Below are 20,031 nucleotides of genomic sequence, written 5' to 3'. Positions count from 1 at the left end.
ATAATTATGTGGCAAGTGGCAACTAGTAGCCCAAGTAAAAGTGTTCTATAGAAAAAATAGGACTAGTCTACGGTCTTTGTAACCTGAAGTGACATTACAACACTACAACTCCAATCCAGATGGTGGCGACAAAGATAAGTGTCTAATTCTTTATTTACTTACTGACAAAAGAAAAAGAGCAAAACCGGAAACTGAGAAATTGTGGAAATTATGAACACAGTAGCTGTACTGGATTGTTTTACTCTCTACTAAAGTATATCAACGTTACATTACTATCTTGGGACAATGTCAGGACACGTATCATATTCTTCGGAGGCGTGTAAGCTACCCATATATCAGTTCAAGAAGGAGCTCGTCAAAGCTGTGAAAGACAACATATTTTTGGTGGTGACTGGCGAGACTGGCAGTGGGAAAACAACACAACTGCCTCAGTACCTTTACCATGCAGGTAACAACGAACTCTTTATCTGTCAAACATGCTACCAAATAATGTAAGTTATACACAGATGACATGTTACTCTGCCTGCTTCTCCAGGTATTTGGAAAGGTGGCAAAATTGCAGTGACACAGCCTCGCAGAGTAGCAGCCATCACAGTTGCACAGAGAGTGTCCCAGGAGATGGGATTGAGACTTGGCGAGGAAGTCGGGTATCAAGTGCGCTTTGATGACTGCACATCCAAAGTAAGACCCCTTGATCATGCACTTGCTTGACCACGGCGTGATTATATCAGGGTTCATGCCAGCTATGCCTTGTTGGGATTGAAATATAAGAGGGGGCAGCCCTCAACCCCATTTTTGTTAGCATTTACATTTTTACATTGGACATACATTACTGGTCGGTGATTCAAGCTTCTAAAGCCATACTTTTGGGTATAAAAAGGTATAACCGAGTTTATGTATGAAAAGGTTCAAATAGTTACGTGCAAGGAGATATATCTGTGAGTGACAGCCAGAGTGTGACTAATCAATCATTGATGTGCATTTATTTTGTACCCACAGAACACCATTATCAAATACATGACCGATGGCTGTATGCTGCGGGAGATTCTGGCTGATCCAGTCCTCACGCAGTACAGTGTTGTCATCCTAGATGAGGCTCACGAGAGGAGTTTAAACACGGTATGTTGAGTTTGCTCAATACGCCCCTTGAGTAGATCTACAGGAATGTTCATTCTTGAATGGACAATTGATTTGGTCTTTAGTTACTTTATGTCAGGGGTCAGGAACCTATGGCTCTAGAGCCACATGTGGCTCTTTTGGGAACTGTACATGGCTCCTAGGAAATTACATCTAAGAACTACAAAATTCTCCTAGACCCTCTCGCCATAATGAAGTTGACAGTTGGCAACCCTATACTTAACTGTTATCAATAAAAGTAATAACTTGACAGTACACTCTAAAATTGTTGGGCTTAATTGAAATGCATGCTTTTGATTGCATTGCGTGTTTTTAAAATGGTATGGCTCTCATGAAAATGTATTTTTAAAAAATTGGCGTTTATGGCTCTCTCCACCAAAAAGGTTCCTGACCCCTGCTTTATGTGATGGGTGTGATTTCCATTCATAATGAAATCACAATTTTAATATGTGCGCTGTGAATGAGAAGTACTTTAATATTTCACATTAACAGACCGTAAATGTGCATCAGCATGGCAGTGTAGACTCATTGATTTGACAGTCTAGTTTTAAGGAGTTTAAGGAGGCTTACCGTACGTAGCTACATCTAACAGGTTGCACTGTCTTCTTATAAGAATTAAAATGGACATGACAATTTATGATATGTATGACGAAATTAGCAGAACCTTAAATGGTCCAATCTTCACACTGGGGATTATACCAGTATTGTGTTACAATCCAAAAACAAAAAAACAACCATCTTGGTCTTTCTATTTGCAGGATATCTTGATAGGACTTCTGAAGAAGACCATGTCCAAAGGCGGCTCCCATGGCCGCTCTGTGCCCCTGAAGGTGGTTGTCATGTCTGCAACCCTGGAAACGGAAAAGCTCTCTTCGTTCCTTGGACACTGCCCAGTGTTCTCCATCCCTGGTCGAACGTTCCCAGTCACTGAAACATTTCTTAACCTGATTGGACCCAAAGACACTGAAAGCTCAGCTTATATCAAAGAGGTGGGCAGTAAAACAGTGTGTGTTTGTGTGTGTGTTTTTTTAGCAATGTCATATTCGTGAATAGTGCTATTGCATGTTGATTGTGCTGTTGTGGTTACACATGAATATGCAGTAATGTCATTGTTATAGACGTAATTATAGAATGCAAAATGTGTCTGTTTATCATTGGACAGGTTGTGAAGGTGGCTCTTGATGTCCATACCAATGAGAGGGCTGGAGACATTCTGGTGTTTCTGACAGGTAGGAGAAACTATACAAGTACACATGTACCGTGAGTGATCAGGTATATCATCATTTTTTATACCATTATCTTTTAGGTCTAATCTTAATACATATCTGTGTATTACCAAAATGTACAGGTCAGTCTGAAATCCAGAAGGCCTGTGATATGCTCTACCAGAAAGCAGAGGCCATAGACTACAGATATGACGTCAATGATTCCTCTGTGGAGGGGCTTCTCATCCTACCCTTATATGGAGCCATGCCAACAGGTAATAACAATAGCAGGGCCACTGACAGCTTCGGCTGGGCCTGGGACAAAGACATCTGAAAGGGCCTGAACCCAATACATACAATCGATGTAATAAGGATCCAATTCTGGGCCTCCTCTCACTGGGCCCTGGACAAGAGACCCCTTTGTCCCCACCTGTCGACTTCTCTTAACAGTAGTGTCATCATCCATCAATCAGATTAATGGCGTCTTTTTTTGGGGGTGGGGGGGGGGCTCAGACGTCAGGTAGTACAACCACAGCGAATGCCTATAAATGAATTACTAAATGGTAATTAACATGCTGCTCTGAATATGCTCCTTTAAAAATCCAATAACAAATCTTTTCCATCCATACAATAGTACCATTAGCTGTGGTTGCACCACCCTGACCTACTATTAAAGCATCATTGACCCTTATACTGCTCTATACATTTAGGAAATGTAAGAAAAATGCTAGATACTTTTTGCTAAAACCAATGTGTGGAATTGTGAGTCATCCTAAGGAGTTTCTGGTTGTAAGTTGGGCCTTACTATTTCTCAGATCAGCAGAAGCAGATATTCCAGCCTCCTCCTGAGGGCATCCGAAAGTGTGTGGTGGCCACCAACATCGCAGCCACATCCCTCACCATCAACGGAATAAAGTGAGAGACCAACCGGCTGTTTTTTTGTTTTTGCAAATATAGACCATTTACAGATGACACAAGCAAAAGCAAGCAACTGTATATGGGTTCACCGTGTTTGTAAACACGAAATTGTGAGGAGGGGCAAGACACTGGCAGCCAACCACGTGAGTCTCCACCAATCAGAGGTTGAGTTGTGCGCAGTTAGTTTCGCGCAGTCAGGGGAAAACAAACATTTAGAAGCCATGTATACAATGACTCATTAATTTAATTATATTTATTTGTAGCGTGAAGTTAATTAAGAATACCTCTGACAACACGAGTAGTAGTTTGCATTTTTTTGTACCTCAATTCAGTAATCAATAGTGGTTTGATGTGGTTATGTACATGTTTTTTTTATTTTTTTTTTGTAATTTACTTTTTATTGTTTTTTTCACAAATACATGGAACAAGACACACACTGAACAACCACAGGTGAACAGGGAGGACTACAGACAGACACAGACTAACAAAGCTAAACACTGTACAGTATATGTGTATGAAAATGAGTGTAACTGTATACTTTTATATACCACTGAATGTTAACAAATCCCGCAAAAAAGAAAGACAGAGAAAGAAGGAAAAAAAAAACGACAGAAAAAGTATGGCCTATGGCTTACTGTAGAATGTCTAAATAAGGCCCCCAAATTTTCACATAGACATCCTCCTTGTTTATCATTCTGTAGCACAGCTTCTCGTAAGAGGCAATCTTGGACATTGGTTATGTACATGTTTAATTTGTGTCTTGCTCCCAGGTATATTGTGGACAGTGGGTTTGTGAAACAGCTAAACCATAGCCCGAGGGTTGGCATGGACATACTGGAGATTGTTCCTATCTCAAAGTAAGTAACGGATCAAACCCTGATCAAAGTATTTTCCATCTGAAATCTAGTTGAGATAAAATTAAATTGATTGTTTTACAAATCCTGCTGGTCAGAAAAAAATGTTTAAGACACTTGGCCTAGATGGTCTTACCCCGCCAACACACGAGAGGAGACCTAAGCTACAAAAAGTCATTGGACTGTGTATATCGTTGTGCTCATTGTACAGGAGTGAGGCCCAGCAACGAGCTGGGAGGGCGGGGAGAACCTCGGCAGGGAAGTGTTTCCGCATCTACAGCAAAGACTTCTGGGAGAAGTGTATGCCGGAGTACACCATCCCCGAGATCCAGAGGACCAGTCTCACTGGGGTCGTCCTCACGCTCAAATGCCTGGGTGTTCATGATGTCATCAGGTATGTGACTGTCGCAAATCACATTCACACAAATCACACAAATAACAACTCGTATAGGAATAAATTGAGAAAATAATATTTCATTTCTTCATTCACATTCTGCTCAAGGTTTCCATATTTGGACCGTCCAGAAGAGAAACTCATATTGACGGCTTTGAAGCAGCTTTATCAATATGATGCAATAGACAGGTACGTATTCCCTCATCTTTGATGGATAAATTAGATGAAATTAACTGATCTGATTGTGTTCTTCTTGAATCCGCCTGTGGGGAAAAATCTTTAAGTTATTTAGGTGTTGAGGCAAAAGCGAGATATTCTAATGGCACAAACACACCAAAAGCGATTAGAGTGACAATGGCGATGGAAGTAATTGACTTTGGAGGAACCGGCGACAGAAGAGATAAATGGGCGTTACTCGTCCTAGCAAGACTAGGGCACTTCACACTGAGAAATATTGTACATGTGTCTGTGACTCCATTAATATTAACCTTTAAGAGTGTACTGACACACCGGTGTGACGGGAATGTTCAGGCAGTGAGAGTTCTATAGAATTCTGGGCGCCATACAATTTGGAATTTTAGAATCTTGCATTGTTACAGAACATGTTCTTTTTGTAGAATGGTTTTTTTTTTTTTTTTTAAAGATATTTTTATGGGCTTTTTGGGCCTCTATTTCGGATAGGACAGTGAAGGTGCGACAGGAAGCGAGTGCGGAGAGAGATGGGGTAGGGTTGGGACATGACCCCGTCCGGACTCGAACCGGGGTCCCCATGGGCATGCAAGCCCAGGTGTGGGGGGCCTAGCGCGCTGCGCCACAGCACCCCCAAAAACCCACACTCTTAAGCATTTCTGTCCAACTGTATTTCCTGTGGCAGGAGAGGCCAGGTGAGCGGTCTGGGTAAGCTGATGGTGGAGTTCCCGCTGCAGCCTGGGCTGACGAGAGCACTGCTGAAGGCTGCAGCCCTGGACTGTGAGGACCTCATGCTCCCTGTGGCTGCCATGCTCTCTGTGGAAAACATCTTCATTCGCCCAGGTGGGGGAACAGAACGTGCAAATCCACCATCAATTATTGTGCAAAAGCTTCAAGACATTTTAATGTTGTCATTAATGTAAAGCGAGCATCATGTCTGATGTCAGTGAACGGATACAGTAATTCACCTCATTTGTAGGGAAAATGAAGTTGCTGCAAATTACACTTTTCCAAACAATTTGGAATGTACCTAGTAATGTGACAAGCTGTTGTTACATGATTGTTACAAGGGGATTTCACAAATTAAGTCAATCTATCTGAAAGCTTGTGCTGATTGCAGTCAAATGGTTCAGTGAATGGCTGGGATAAATGCATGATACTAGACTGTAGTTCCTAAAGCCTGCTTTCTCATCTCTGCTTCATGGACATTCTGCATTGTGGACGTGCATCACCACTTTTTTCATTTATCACACAGGAAAACCAGAGACGCAGAAGGAAGCTGAGCAGAAACACAGGCAGCTCGCCTCAGAGGCTGGCAGCAGTAATGACTTCGCTATGCTCCTTAATGTGTTTGAAAAATGCAAAGCAAGGTGCGTGTTTGTGAATTTAAACTTAGTAGCATTTTCAAAATTATTTTAAAAAATATTTAATACATCTCTTCTATGTTAAGGTGCAGTTAAACTTTGGAGCATTTTCAAACGGATTTTAAATATTGAATACATATCTTCTATGTTAAAGTGCATTTAAAGTAAAATTAATTCTATCATCACAAAGAGCACTTTAGATTCAGCCAATTTGGATTTTGATTTTTCTTCGTATCATAATCCTGGTGTTTTCGTCTTGTGTTAAAATGTCTCCATCTTTCCTTCCATCCTTTGTTGGAGCAGTGATACTCCGTCTGCCTGGTGCAGAGACAACTGGATTCACTGGAGGGCTGTCAAATCTGCACTCAGTGTGGACACTCAGCTCAGAGTTATCCTACATCGACTAAAACAGGTAATTTGTCATCCAAACGTCAACGTCTAGAAGACAACACGCCACATCTATCCATTTCACACATGATTTGTCTGTATTTATTTACCTGCTCCCCTAGAGGTGTTTGGCCTGGCCAGTCAGTATGTTTGTCTACAACTCTGTCCTGAATGGGCTGATTGGTGCTAAATTTGTTTTGTAGACTTGTATGGGGAATGGAATGCTTACATTAAACTTTCATTAGAATCCAGAATGAAGTTGCCCACAGCATTGCCCATGTTTGGGCCAAGAAGCTCGTTCAGTACTGAATGAGGTTAAGCTGACCTTAAGGTAATGGTAAATCATCTAATGGTAGAAGAGCCTGGGGTCCTCATTTGCTCAACTAAATGCCACCTGTGGACTGTCTATTAGTCTATTCAGCCAGGTTTATCACTTGACCTTGTTCTTGGAATAGTGCCCAGTTTACCATCTCTGATTGTGCTTGTTTTTGTTTGTTTGTTTGTTTGTTTGTTTGTTTGTTTGTTTTGAGTAGCAGGGAGTGATTGAGAAGGAGAAATGGGATGGCAGCAGGAGTGAGGTCTTCAGAAGGTGTCTGTGCGTTGGCTACTTCACCAATGTTGCCAGGAGGTATTTTGCAAAGAACACACTTCCGAGAGCATTTCTATTAGTGTTATTTGAGACTGCCGCTCATTCTTGTTTTCTTTCCCAGGTCTATAGGGAAGGCGTTTTGCACAATGGACGGACATGGATCCAACGTAGTGATTCATCCCTCTTCAGTGGTACGAATGATCACTTTGTTTTTTTATCTTCTTCCTGGTGTGTTTAATGCTGTTCTTGGATTGTCCATTACCTCTGCTTAACAGTCCCTGTGTCCATCTGTCCACAGCTCTTTGGCATGGAGTCCCAGCTGGACTGGGTCATCTTCCACGATGTGCTGGCCACCTCGCGGATGTTTGTGCGAACAGTGTGCCCCATTCGCTACGACTGGGTGAAGGACCTGTTGCCTAAGCTGCATGAGGTGGATGCGTACGAGCTGAGCAGTGTGGCACGAGAGGAGGTAACAGAGGAAGAGGTAGCCAAGTGGGAATCCAGAGAAGCAGCTAAAAGACCTGCTGGTGAGTAACTTAGAACCATAGACCCGTTCAGAGTCGACGTCCTCATGAATGCATGCGCATCGTTGACTCAAACGGCTGGCCTTTATTATTATAGGACAGTGTGAGAGTAGACAGGAAATGACTGGGAGAGAGAGATGGGGCAGGGTCGGGAAATGACCCCGGCCGGACTCGAACCGGGGTCCCCATGGGCAATGCAAGCCCAAATGTGGGGGGCGTAGCGCGCTGCGCCACAGCACCCCCTATTTTATCATTTTTTTCATTCACTTCATTAATAAATTATATTCTCCTACTTTACTGCCCCTGTTAGAATTAATCGGTAAATAACAGTCTTTGAAAAGCTTTATAAACACTTATAAATAGTTATATAATAATTAACTAATCAACAAAACATTTACAAATATTTGTAAATGAGTGTGAAATATTATGTCAACACTGCAGACACGGTGAAGCCCAACAGTCCTGAGAGTTTGTCATCCAAAGGGCAACAGAGATGGAACCCCTAGATATACAGAAGTGTCAGGCAGGCAAAGCATATCAAACTCATTCGGGAGGAGCAGATTACCACTTCACTGTGCAGCTGTAGACGTTTTATTATACTCGTTGACAAACATTTGTTAGTGCTTTGTTTATTATAAGTTCATTAATAATTGCTAATAAAGCTTTTTAAAGGGACACTGTGCAGGAAATGGTCAAACAAGGTACTGCAACTATGCTGCTTATTGAAATTGGGCTGCCTACTGCCAAATTTGATCTTTACATGAAAGTTTACTAAGTATTAAACAAATATTTTCTAGTATGGTCCAAGCACAGTCATTTTTGCAGCTAAAAACGGCTATTTTTGGAAATTCAAAATGTCGGACCATGTAGAAGATCCCCCTTTTCATGTATGAAAAGTGCAATTTTTCCAGTCATAATGAATACTTAGAATGTTATGCTGGTGGTAAGTATTCATGAAAAAGGTAATATTAGTGAATGGGTAGCATGAATTCTGGAAATAAACAACTAAAAATCTCACACAATGTCCCTTGAAGGGACTGTTTTTGTAAAGTGTTACCAATCTTACCTCATAAAGTACAGTTTCACACAGTTTGTAACAATAATAATTACAGTAGTGTTTACTGTAACATATGGCTGGGCCTTGGACAAGGTGCGTACTGTACAGTCTAAGCAAATAATACCATTTTGCATTTACATAAATGGCTACAAATTGACTGTGGGAAAGTGTTCTCTCAATTTTGTGCTGCATGTTTCATAATGCTTTTATGCATTTATGCCTACTCTCAGCAGAATCATCAGAAGATGCCTCCAAAAAGCTTGAGAAGCGGAATGACGAGAGTTCCATCACAGATGCACGCGCTCGGTACTTGCAACGGAAGCAAGAAAGACAGCAAGGAAAAAAACTTTGATAACGGCCATCTATACAGCAAACGCCATCAACAATAGTAGTAATCATTAATGGAATCCATGTGATGCCTGCTTTTCTGACTATCATCAGAGAGATTAGAGAGAATATCTCTGGTATCATAGTGTATATGTGACAGAGGTGTTCCTGCACAGCTCGTCCCCCTCGGGCCGCGAACCTGCCACCTCGTCAACTACATCGGTTCAGCAATGGGAGTGATGCCTGCTTTTCTGACTGTATCATAGTGTATATACTACTGAATATATTTTATATATTTTTATTCTGTTTTGTGGATATAACGGAACCTTCTTTGTTTCTATGTCTTTTTAAAAAAAAAAACTGAATCTGTTTTATTTTTGTGTTTTTTAATTGTATATTTCAATTAAAGCGGGAAAATAAAGCTGCACATGAGTGAGCTTACTTTTATCAGTTGGTTGTACTTTTAAATGTGTGGTGGGTGGGTGTTTACCATTGAAAATGTTTATTGAAGAAGAAATATTGCAATGGTTGAAGGGTAAGCATGCTCACAGCTCTAATTTTCAGAAATATCAGATAATCCATGCTGTGGTCCTTATGTCCCACAAAAAACACCTGGGAGTCCACATGATGGGTTTATTATAGTGATGCACATTGATCCTGTGTCTCAGTCATTTGGATTCACATATAGCAGTTTTCTTTTTGGTTTTGCTATTTTAATTACTTAAACATTTTGACTCAAAGTTGCCTCATAGAAGTCCTTGTAAAAGCAAAATATGAGGACAACAATCCCTTTCAATTCTTTCGTCCCATGACTTGTCAAGTGCCAGGTCAGTGCGCTACCCGGAACTGACGTACAGCTAAGAGGCTGAATGATGTGGCAAAAAAAATCTAGAAATTGCGCAGGTGTAAAATCTCATATATAATCTAGCATACCATTGTGTGAATAACGAGAAGAAGTATGTAATTATTATTGTGCTGTCAATATTTGCTAACTCCAACATCACTACCGTCCAATTCATTTCTTGTGTCCTTCCGCCGCAGAGGTCCCAGTCTGCGGCTTCCGGACTGAATCTCCTCCTAGCTAGCAGCTTCCGCCGCCATTGCGGGTTTTCGGAGTGAGGCGCTGGGGCCGCTGAATTTCTAAAAGGCGGTGGAGAAGAGCACAAACATCCGGCGGAGTGACTGTCACCGCAAAACCAACATTAGTGAACCCCCAGTTAACCGATATTCACCTGTGTCTCCTCATTTTGACTGGCTGCGACTGACCGCGTCTGTGGAGGAGGTCGTCGCTGTAACCCACTCGCTAGAATATTCAGGATTCCGGCCGGGAGGATTGAAAGCAGAGAGGAACAGCCATGGCTCAAATCCTACCTATCCGCTTCCAGGAGCATTTGCAGGTTTGTTTTAACAAGAACAAAGCCTTTATTGTGTGACACAAACCGAAAGCCCTTACATGTTTTGAATGGACGAAATGAAAGTGATGGCTGCAGCCAGCTAAATATCCAGCTGGTTGAACTGCGCTCCTTCCCCTGTTGACAGCCCTAACGTTAGTTGGCTAACTTTAGCAGACTAGCTAGCTAACCAAGAGGAATGAAATGAATGACCTCCCATCCTCCATCGTTTGAAATAAAGACGATCTCAATAATTCATGATGTATTTATTCCTACAATAGCGTAGCGTATGTTCTTATGTTTAGTTTACCCCATTTTAAGCTCTGATATTGTGTCGTGCAGGTAACTATAAAAGAGTAATGATATCGTGCTAGCTCGCGCTAGTTGTAAACATGCTACAACGTATTATTAGGGCTGTCAATATTAACGCGTTAATCGCGATTAGATTAATAACATTCTTGATCGCGAATATTTTTTTTAATCGCGATCAGACTTCGCCAGAATCTCCCCACTTCTACCGTCCATATGCAGCTCATTTGTTAGTAGTCGGCTTAGCACTGTCTGGGCAGTAAAATGGTTGATTATGGCACAGTCTAGCTCAGTGACTTCTACAGTTTGTCACTTACATTTCACAAAACTAATGGGCAAACTGTCAACATAATGGGTATGACATCATAAGTATTATGTCCATAGTATTGTGTCCAATGTAATTCGGCTACGTTATAGCCTGACACCTGAAGCCGATCAGGAACACAATCCCTGCCCCCTCGCGTGGAGAGCGCAGCGCCCTTCCACCCTCTCCCCCATTTGAGAGAAATATATCGCCACCTCTTTCGTCTTTATTTGCTGTTTTACTGATTTGTATAACTCTTACAAAGACAGTCAAAACACTGTGACCAGTCTGATTGCCAACAACGAGTCTAAAATATTAATGTAGTTTTAGGGTTGCCTATGCGTCTTCTCTTCACCGTGCGTTCTCTCCATACGGAGATATGGCCACGTTCGCCGCTGCCATCCACCCAGTAGAAGTCAGAAAGAGGGACAGAATGAGTGTGTGTGCTGCTTGGTGAACAGTGTTTGTCTGATCCCAGGATTATTGCGTTTGCGTCCGGATAGGTGGCTACCCGCATCACCGGGGGCCGAATGGAGGGAGCGCAAGCTAACAAAGAGTGCTCGTTCGATCATTTATCATCCTCGTGAGATAAAAACTGTCCTTCAGAGTCAGAATAGGCAAATAACATGCTCAGAACTTCGTCACGATTCAACTTCTCACTAGCCATGATGAAATAGCTCGCTGATAGTTCGCTGATAACAACACAAACTCAACTCGCACGCCTTGAGACAAAGACGCTAAGTGGCTACTTCCGCATTTTGTGGTCGCGTCACAGGTCGCGTCAAAAATACTGAATCAAACGAAGATATCGCAAACCACGCCCACTCAATGCAAAAGCGTGTGCTCAAGGGGCGTTGTCCCCTACTTCTTCTTCTCTTTTTGAGGTGTTTGCGCAAGACATGCGCTACTGCCATTTAAAAATTGGGGAAACTGTGTGGGGCAGTTCTGAAAAATGTAAAACATTGTTACAGCTTTGCAATTATTTGACAGTTATTGGCAACTACTTGACTAAACTCTTATCCTTATAGGTGAAGAATTACTTTTATGTATGATTTTTTTAAATTAACATTAATGTTTAAGATGATATTGAGTTCTAAGAACTAAGAAGTATTGGAAAAAAATAAATGAATGGCCTGAAAGGCAAAACAAATCAGTCTTTGTCTCGATCCTTGTTTTATGCCAAAGAAGACATAGTGATCAGAAATACTGTGCATTAATGGTTTCAACTATCTTGAATTGCAAACTAACCATTTAAAAAATGTAAAATAAATAACGATTAATCGCGATTAACTTCCATATTTTTATGAGATTAATCGCGATCAAAAAAATTAATCGTTTGACAGCCCTACATATTATTGATCGGAATGGGAAATCTCACACCAGCGTACTGTTATCTAGTTCTACTTGGGCAGTGCATCTGTTTGACACAAATGTATCCATCACCGAGGTGTTATCACAATGTAACTACTATGGTCTGGGGAGTTACTTTTTCTTTCCCAATGGTATCAGTCAAAGGGATAAGCTAAATTGCGTCGTCCACATCACAACTGAGCCGGAGGGCCACATCTTTAGCCAACACATACACAGGCTAAATCACTAGATATTATCTTGCCATGTGAATGGGTGACCTTTATGGGATCTTCAAGAATAAGCCTGTGTAGTATTTTAGATTAATCATTTTGTGAGAAAAGACACCCTTGTGCATTGATTGATTATTGATTTTGATTATTGATAGCCTACAGGAAGTGCTATGTAAATAAGCCCATGCCATTTCAATGGGTTGGCATACATAATGTGAGCTATATGGCATTTTGTTTTCATAACTTATCAGATTAGGTACATTCAGTGGAATTTTCATGTGTGTAATTTGCCGTATTTGAACAGTTGATTACTGTTTAGTTTGAAAAATTGTGAGTTTGCCTTTGCTGTAAATTTCTATTCCTTATCTATCACTACTATTATGCAAATTATTATATTGACATTATCATACCTTGCCAGTTCATCTATTTTTTTAAGCTGCCTAGATACTGAAATTGTGTTTGTAAATACCATTGCAATCACTTCATGCTGCTACTCACTCTTGTCGCTTTATTTTCAAGCCAGTTACTGATATGTATGTGCCTGTGCAGTCATTGTGTATAGGTTAGATTATGCATAGTAATCAGTAGTGCTATTTTTTCCCTTTATATTTATATTTGTGTGTGCACCTTATGGTGAAGCTTTAAATGTCTTGTCTGCCCCACAGCTCCAAAACCTGGGCATCAACCCCGCTAACATTGGGTTCAGCACACTGACCATGGAGTCAGACAAATTCATATGCATCCGGGAGAAAGTTGGCGAGCAGGCCCAGGTAGTCATCATTGACATGAGCGACCCCAACAGTCCGATCCGACGGCCCATCTCAGCAGACAGTGCTATAATGAACCCGGCCAGCAAAGTTATCGCACTTAAAGGTAAGGTGGCACGCCTCCTGAAACTGCCCTTATGCTTAACACAGACATTAAATTCACCTCTCTGCTGTGTTCACCTTGTTGCATAATGAAGCTGTTTTAGATCATGATTTGATTATTACATTTTTTACTATGTAGTATGAAAGTTTGTTCAGGGCCATCTCTTAAAAGTTGTCACCATGTGGTGAGCAATGTTTCAGAGTACTTACTGAGTGTAATTAATGATGTGAACATGGCTCCTTCAATCCCCACTTTCCTGTATCTTGTGTGTTCAAAAGGCTAGCCATTTTCAGTTGTGAAATACATTCTACTGGCCTCTTTTTTAAAATACTGTTACATATATATCATTTTAATAAGTGATAAAAAAAGAATAATGCATTGAGTAAAAGTGTAAATTCCCAATGTCTTGCTATCATAAATGCTTTGTCTGTTTTTGCTTTGTGTTCTTTTTTTGTTCCTTACTGCTTCTTATATATTTGCAGATGGTGAGTTAAACTTTATATATCATGAGTTGTGGGCAATGTACTCCTGTTGTAAAATGTGAGCTAAATTAGCATGTGAAAGGAAGTAAACATTTTATAAATGTAACTTGTGGGGGATTTTAATACACAGCACCTACATGATTGTTTGCAGCCACATGTTGTTAGATGTCGTATTGGTATATCCTTTCTAGATGTATAGTTTGAGGGATATTGTAAAGGTGTTGTTAAGACGTGTAGGTTGTATAGGTAGACTTATCACTCTGTGTGAATCGGCTTCATTCTACTTAGGCTAAGTAGAATATTAATCTACCCTACGACACTAGCGTCTTAAAGTAAACCCTCTGTAGGTAGTGGATTTCATTCAGCATATAACTTCATTATAATCCATTAATACCTTGTGTTAAGACATGTACCTTGTTTGATCCAAACCAGAAAATATTACAATTTAGAGTTGACCAGCTAAAAGCAACCAGGCTACATATATGGTGTTAAATAGCATAATGAATGACTTCATAATCTCTTTCATAAGCTCCAAACAAATTAGCGGTGCACACTGGTACTTTACTATACAGTAGATCAGATGTACACCTCAGATTGTAAACATTTCTATATAAAATTATCTATTTGGCAGTCAAAATGATTTGATTTGGGAGGGCATTCAGTATTAATGATCAGTCTCTAAATCATCACCATCTTCTGTACAGTTGATAATTTTTTAGAGTTGAAAAATATAAAAATGGGCCTTCACAGACTGACCTTCTGCTAGCTTGAAGCTACTTTTGAAGTAAAATCCTCAGATTGTCCTCTGCAATAAAATATTTTCAGCAGTGCTGTTGTGAAGCCACATAAGTGTAGTAATGATAGTTTTCGGAATGGGTGTCACACATAGCAATGGAACCACAGTGACAGTTCATTTCCATAGCGATGAACTCTGTGTGATACAGAGAATCACTCATTTGCATTCAGGCTTCAGTCTGATCTGGCCCCGCTCTCCCACTGCTATACCGGCATAATGTCGGGAGCTGGACAGAGTGATGGGATGGCGATCACAAGCCTGATATGGATAGTTTCGCAAATCACTGTTGCTTTTGCAGTTGCTTGAATGAACGATACAGTTCAAGGATGGTTCTGTATTCTTGCTTTGGTCAAAAAGGCTAAATTGCCTTGAGTTGATCAACAGAACTTGGACATAATTTTCATGAAGACGTCATATTTTTATAAAGTGTTTGTATGTAGGTTATTGTAGTTGGAATTGGGATTGCCTGAATTCCGGTAACTATTGAGCCCATTCGTAGAGAAAACATTTATTTACCCAGGTTTATTCATTGTCTTATTAACAGTAGCAATCCAAAGTGATGCTTAGTGCCTAGCGGGAGATGTAACATTGCTGATTAAAACCTTTGTGTTGCTATAAGAAATGTGACTGCTACATTTCTTAGGAAATAACTTGGCTCAGTAAGAATGTGGATGATAGGGTATGGTGGTCAAACAAGGTGATAACATGCTCGTCCCTTTGAACCCTAACCTACTCTAAACACTCAAATATAATTTATTACTTGCTTGAGCTGGGAGGAGCTTCATAACTCCTCTTCCTGCCTAACAAATAGCTTTTCCTAATTTACAGCCTCTGTAAGTAGTTGGTGCCAGGCAATCCACAGAACAGTTTATCAGTTTGGTGAATAAATTCACTGCAAATCACAGACACTGAGTCGACCTGAAGTAACCTCTAAAGAGTTTGAAGTTGTCTGCTCCTTTGCTTTCCATGTTGCAGACCAACTGAAAAAAAATCATAGTCAAGATTATTTGGATTATCATATCAAGATTATCATAATCAAGATTATTATATTAATATTAAATACATTCAAAAAGCCTTACACGTCTAATGTTATTTGGAGAATGTATTGGGATAACATTCTTGCATTTGAGATTTTAAGATGTAATGATTTTGTAATCTTGATTTAAAATTTGATTATTTGAGCAGCCCATCAATGAAATGACTAGGGCTCACCTTCTCACCTTAGAGTTTGCACTGGACCCTCTGTTATAGCGCCACAGATTGGCACTCACAAGTAGCATGCACAGAGCTTTATTTATTTAACCAATGTGATGTCTTTACTCCCCAAAAACTCTGTCGTCTGTGGCCCCTCGTGTTACTCTTAGTATATAGTCCTCCACACACTGTTAATGGGTAATTGAATGCCTCCCCAACATGTGACTGGATGTCTTTTAACACTTTCCATGTTTGTTGTTTTGATTTTGCATTGCGCTTGCTGTGTTGTCTCACTGTCATGGTGAAACCTTCACACCATGGCTGCCAATATTTCTCACTTCAGTGGAATTTTGGTGTCTTGCCATGTTTTGTCAAAAATGTCTGTGTTTTTATGTGACATTTTTACATTTGGTTATGAATTAAGCCAATGCACAAACAAATCCCTTCCACGTACAAAATGCTGTTTTTTTTTGTCCCGTTTTTTTCCCCCATAGCTGCAAAAACACTTCAGATTTTTAACATTGAAATGAAGAGCAAAATGAAGGCACACACCATGACGGACGACGTCACGTTTTGGAAGTGGATCTCCCTCAACACGGTGGCACTTGTGACTGACAACGCTGTCTACCATTGGAGCATGGAGGGAGACTCCCAGCCTGTCAAAGTCTTTGACAGACACTCCAGTTTAGCAGGCTGTCAAATCATCAACTATCGCACTGACGCCAAACAGAAATGGCTGCTGCTCATTGGAATCTCTGCACAGGTATTTTTTGGAAGTCAGAGTGGGCCACCTCATGCAAAAAAATACGGCACACTGTTTATTTTGTGCGGTGAACATGTAATTTCAGAGGATTTGCTATGTTGTGAATGATGAACAGTGGATTTTGTTGAATGGCTCTGCCGAGGAAAGATCTGTCTGGCTGTTGATGCTTTTGACATTTGGCGGGTTGGATTGAAATTAATTAATCTGTGGATTTAAAATGTCAACCTAAGCTACAATATATCAAAACACTATGTTTGAATGTCAGATCTCGAATATTACTGAGAAATGATTACCTCCGCCAAGGAGGTTGTGTTTTGTTCCATCAAACAGCTTCTTTGGCGGAGGTCTGCACTTCTCTTGAGTGCTTTTCTAGTTTGATATTGAATCTGCATGTTTTTGGCGATGCATGCATACTCATTGGTTAATTGTGCAAAAGATGTTTTGCAATCTTTAGCATGAAAATGAGCATGGCAATGAGTCGTTGCCTGTTATTGTGCAAAATATGTTTTGCGATCTTTAGCATGAAAAGCATGTATTTCAATGGGCTCTAACGTCAACCCTTACTTTTCTTTTTCCCCATGAAGCAAAACCGTGTTGTAGGTGCAATGCAGCTGTACTCTGTGGACAGGAAGGTGTCCCAGCCCATTGAGGGACATGCTGCAGGGTTTGCTCAGTTCAAAATGGAGGGAAACGCAGAAGAGTCCACCCTCTTTTGCTTTGCCGTACGAGGACAAGCAGGGGGAAAGGTACAGTGTTTGCTATTCCAAAGCTTTGTCAAGAATGTAAAATTATGTACTCTGAAACAGGTGCTGGCTACTGGTGTAGTTTCAGAATTGATCAAAGACAATGTGCCATTCATTTTCCAGCACAGTGATTTATTAATGAAGTAACATGTCGACCATCTGGCCTTCCTCAGACTTTTTGGTGTTCCAGAGCCTACCACTGGCGATTCTCAGAGATTACACTAAGTTCTATTGTTGTTAGGCACCTCTGGTGGTGTCAGGGAGAGAACACCAAGTGAGCTGTGTCTGCTGTGTCTTGTCTTCTCCTCCAGCTACACATCATTGAAGTTGGTACTCCACCTACGGGCAACCAGCCGTTTCCAAAGAAAGCTGTAGATGTTTTCTTCCCTCCTGAAGCCCAGAACGACTTTCCAGTAGCTATGCAGGTAACTGAAATGTCCTCTATCCACTGTCTCCATCCTCCCTCTTATCACACCTATTTCCGATGGGGGTTTTGCTGATCTGAAATGGTTTTATGCAAAGACTCTGTGCCCTTCTGCTCACCATTACACTTTCTATATTCTCTAGATTGATAAAAACAAAAAGTAATTCAAGCTAGGGCTATTCAAATCAGTGGTGAGATTATTTAAAAAAAAAAAATATATATATAGATTTTTTTTTTAAAATGTTGCTACACAACATCATGGGACCACAACAAATGGTGCTGCATTATTGACCCTTGTGCAGAGTTTGACTTCCTTTCTCATCATGACTCTTTTCTGTTCTCTCTCTCTCAGATAAGCAGCAAGCAGGACGTGGTGTTCCTCATCACCAAGTACGGCTACATCCACCTGTATGACCTTGAGACGGGCACGTGCATCTACATGAACAGGATCAGTGGGGAGACCATCTTCGTCACGGCCCCCCACGAGGCCACCTCAGGCATCATCGGAGTCAACCGCAAAGGACAGGTGGGAACCGTCTCCGAAACATTCACAGTAAAAATAAAAAGTACAAAATCTTTGTGTAAGACTGGGTGTGTGTTTCACCCTGGCATACCCCGTGGAAAATGAAGCCGGTTCAAGATGCTGCTGCTGATGATGAGTCATACAAACATGCAGCTCAATGTGCTTTAAGAGTTTGATAAACATGTTTAAGCAAATTTTAAGGTGTGACTGGTAGCTAGGTCAAAGGTTGGGAAAATCAAGGGGAGGCAGAAAACCCCCCGAAAAATCAGACAATGACTTAACATCAGAGAAATGACAGAACATCATAACATTTAATTAGAAAACTGTGCATGGGCATGATTGGAGGGAATCACCCGTAAACAACAGGTGGCATCTGTGAAATATTTACGGTTAAAATGTGTGTGTGTGTGTATGTTTCGCCCCGGATATTCCCTGTGGAAAAATCAAACTCGCTCCAGACTGGGTTGACAGATGTTATGGTATGTTTGCTTGTGTGAGTGAGTACATGGGTCAAGATGGAGGTCTGGAGACGTCTTGTGTTGCCACGTTGTAACCGTACTCTTGCAACCTAATAAATTATTTTTGAGCTCAACTCTAAGCCCTATTAAATATGCAGTGCAGGAGTGGCACTCTTTTCTTTTGAATGGCTCGGTCGGCCACATTCAACTCACTGGGCGTGTGGGTCAGTGGGTGTGTGTGTGTGTGTGTGTGTGTGTGTGTGTGTGTGTGTGTTTGTGTGTGTGTGTTTGTGTGTGTGTGTGTGTGTGTGTGTGTGTGTGTGTGTGTGTGTGTGTGTGTGTGTGTGTGTGTGTGTGTGTGTGTGTGTGTGTGTGTGTGTGTGTGTGTGTGTGTGTGTGTGTGTGTGTGTGTGTGTCTCTATGTGCAGTATGGGTTGCAGTGTTTCCCACAGGGATTTTCTTGGTTAAGAAGTTAAGGTTGAGAAGCATATCTCTCCACTATGTGTCGCTTCGTATTTGCACAAAGCTGTGGTGAATCTTGGAAAACAACTTGCATACATATTGTTATAATGGCTAGGGCTGTAACGATACCCTCAACTCACGATTCGGTTCGTATCACGATTATTGACCTACGGTTCGATACACCCCACGATTTCTGAAATGTATCTCCACTGAAGTTTGGAAACACTATCACATTAAATCATAAGGTTGTTTTCTGGACTAATGGGTAATAAAACTTTGAAAGGGCGTATCACGATACTGCCTCCTTGTATCACGATACAGTATTGTGACTCTGTGTATTACGATTTCTCGGTTCGATACAATATCGTTACAGCCCTAATAATGGCATTACCTGACATACTGCAAGACTTAATTTAGTTTTCTTTTGGGCCAACTTTTTGATGGTTGGAAGGCTGTGTTGTTAAGCTGAATGCTCAAACCGTGCGTGTGTGTGTGCGCATTCGTGCACGTGCGTGTGTTAATAATGGCATATCAGTTCAGACTGTGTAGAATTCCTATAATGTTTGTATCATCACACTTGCTTTATCCACACATGTCAATATGGCATGCAATTGAATAAACAGACAGCACAGTGTGTGCCACCACAACCCACAGGCTCTGTGGTTCGGCAGCATCTAGTAAAAATAACTCCTCATCGGGTCTCCTTCCCCACGGCAACACGGCATGTGTCACCCGGACATCTCTCTCACTCTCTCTCTCTCTCTCTCTCTCTCTCTCTCTCTCTCTC

The 20,031-nt window shown here is 41.0% G+C and overlaps 2 protein-coding genes across 4 annotated transcripts in view; both read left to right on the top strand.

The window, feature by feature from the left end:
- The first annotated feature begins 150 nt into the window (after positions 1-150).
- Positions 151-9,468, top strand: dhx40 (DEAH (Asp-Glu-Ala-His) box polypeptide 40). 2 transcript variants are annotated; one of them, XM_063204406.1, is made up of 17 exons: positions 151-448; positions 536-681; positions 1,000-1,119; positions 1,896-2,126; positions 2,300-2,366; positions 2,486-2,617; positions 3,158-3,257; positions 4,031-4,117; positions 4,326-4,508; positions 4,617-4,697; positions 5,383-5,540; positions 5,953-6,067; positions 6,365-6,473; positions 6,982-7,076; positions 7,159-7,228; positions 7,336-7,564; positions 8,852-9,468. In XM_063204406.1, the coding sequence occupies exons 1-17, from the start codon at positions 286-288 to the stop codon at positions 8,968-8,970; spliced, it is 2,205 nt and encodes a 734-aa protein (XP_063060476.1). In that variant the 5' UTR covers positions 151-285; the 3' UTR covers positions 8,971-9,468. The 2 variants fall into 2 exon arrangements, with proteins under 2 accessions (XP_063060476.1, XP_063060475.1); XM_063204405.1 differs by having other exon boundaries at positions 8,849-9,468.
- A 345-nt stretch (positions 9,469-9,813) lies between these two features.
- Positions 9,814-20,031, top strand: part of cltcb (clathrin, heavy chain b (Hc)) — a 38,872-nt gene continuing 28,654 nt past the window's right edge. Inside the window, exons 1-6 of one of the 2 annotated variants that reach the window (XM_063205403.1) lie at positions 9,814-10,342; positions 13,195-13,402; positions 16,366-16,634; positions 17,219-17,380; positions 17,689-17,802; positions 18,154-18,327. In XM_063205403.1, the coding sequence (XP_063061473.1) occupies positions 10,301-10,342; positions 13,195-13,402; positions 16,366-16,634; positions 17,219-17,380; positions 17,689-17,802; positions 18,154-18,327 (969 nt within the window). In that variant the 5' untranslated portion in view covers positions 9,814-10,300. The remainder of the gene's footprint in view (positions 10,343-13,194; positions 13,403-16,365; positions 16,635-17,218; positions 17,381-17,688; positions 17,803-18,153; positions 18,328-20,031) is intronic. The other variant, XM_063205404.1, reaches the window with a different exon arrangement.

This window comes from Engraulis encrasicolus, chromosome 8 (genome assembly GCF_034702125.1).
Source record: "Engraulis encrasicolus isolate BLACKSEA-1 chromosome 8, IST_EnEncr_1.0, whole genome shotgun sequence".
Lineage (NCBI taxonomy): Eukaryota > Metazoa > Chordata > Actinopteri > Clupeiformes > Engraulidae > Engraulis > Engraulis encrasicolus.
The sequence above is the reverse complement of the archived record's forward strand: the minus strand, read 5'-3'. Positions and strand labels throughout refer to the sequence as shown.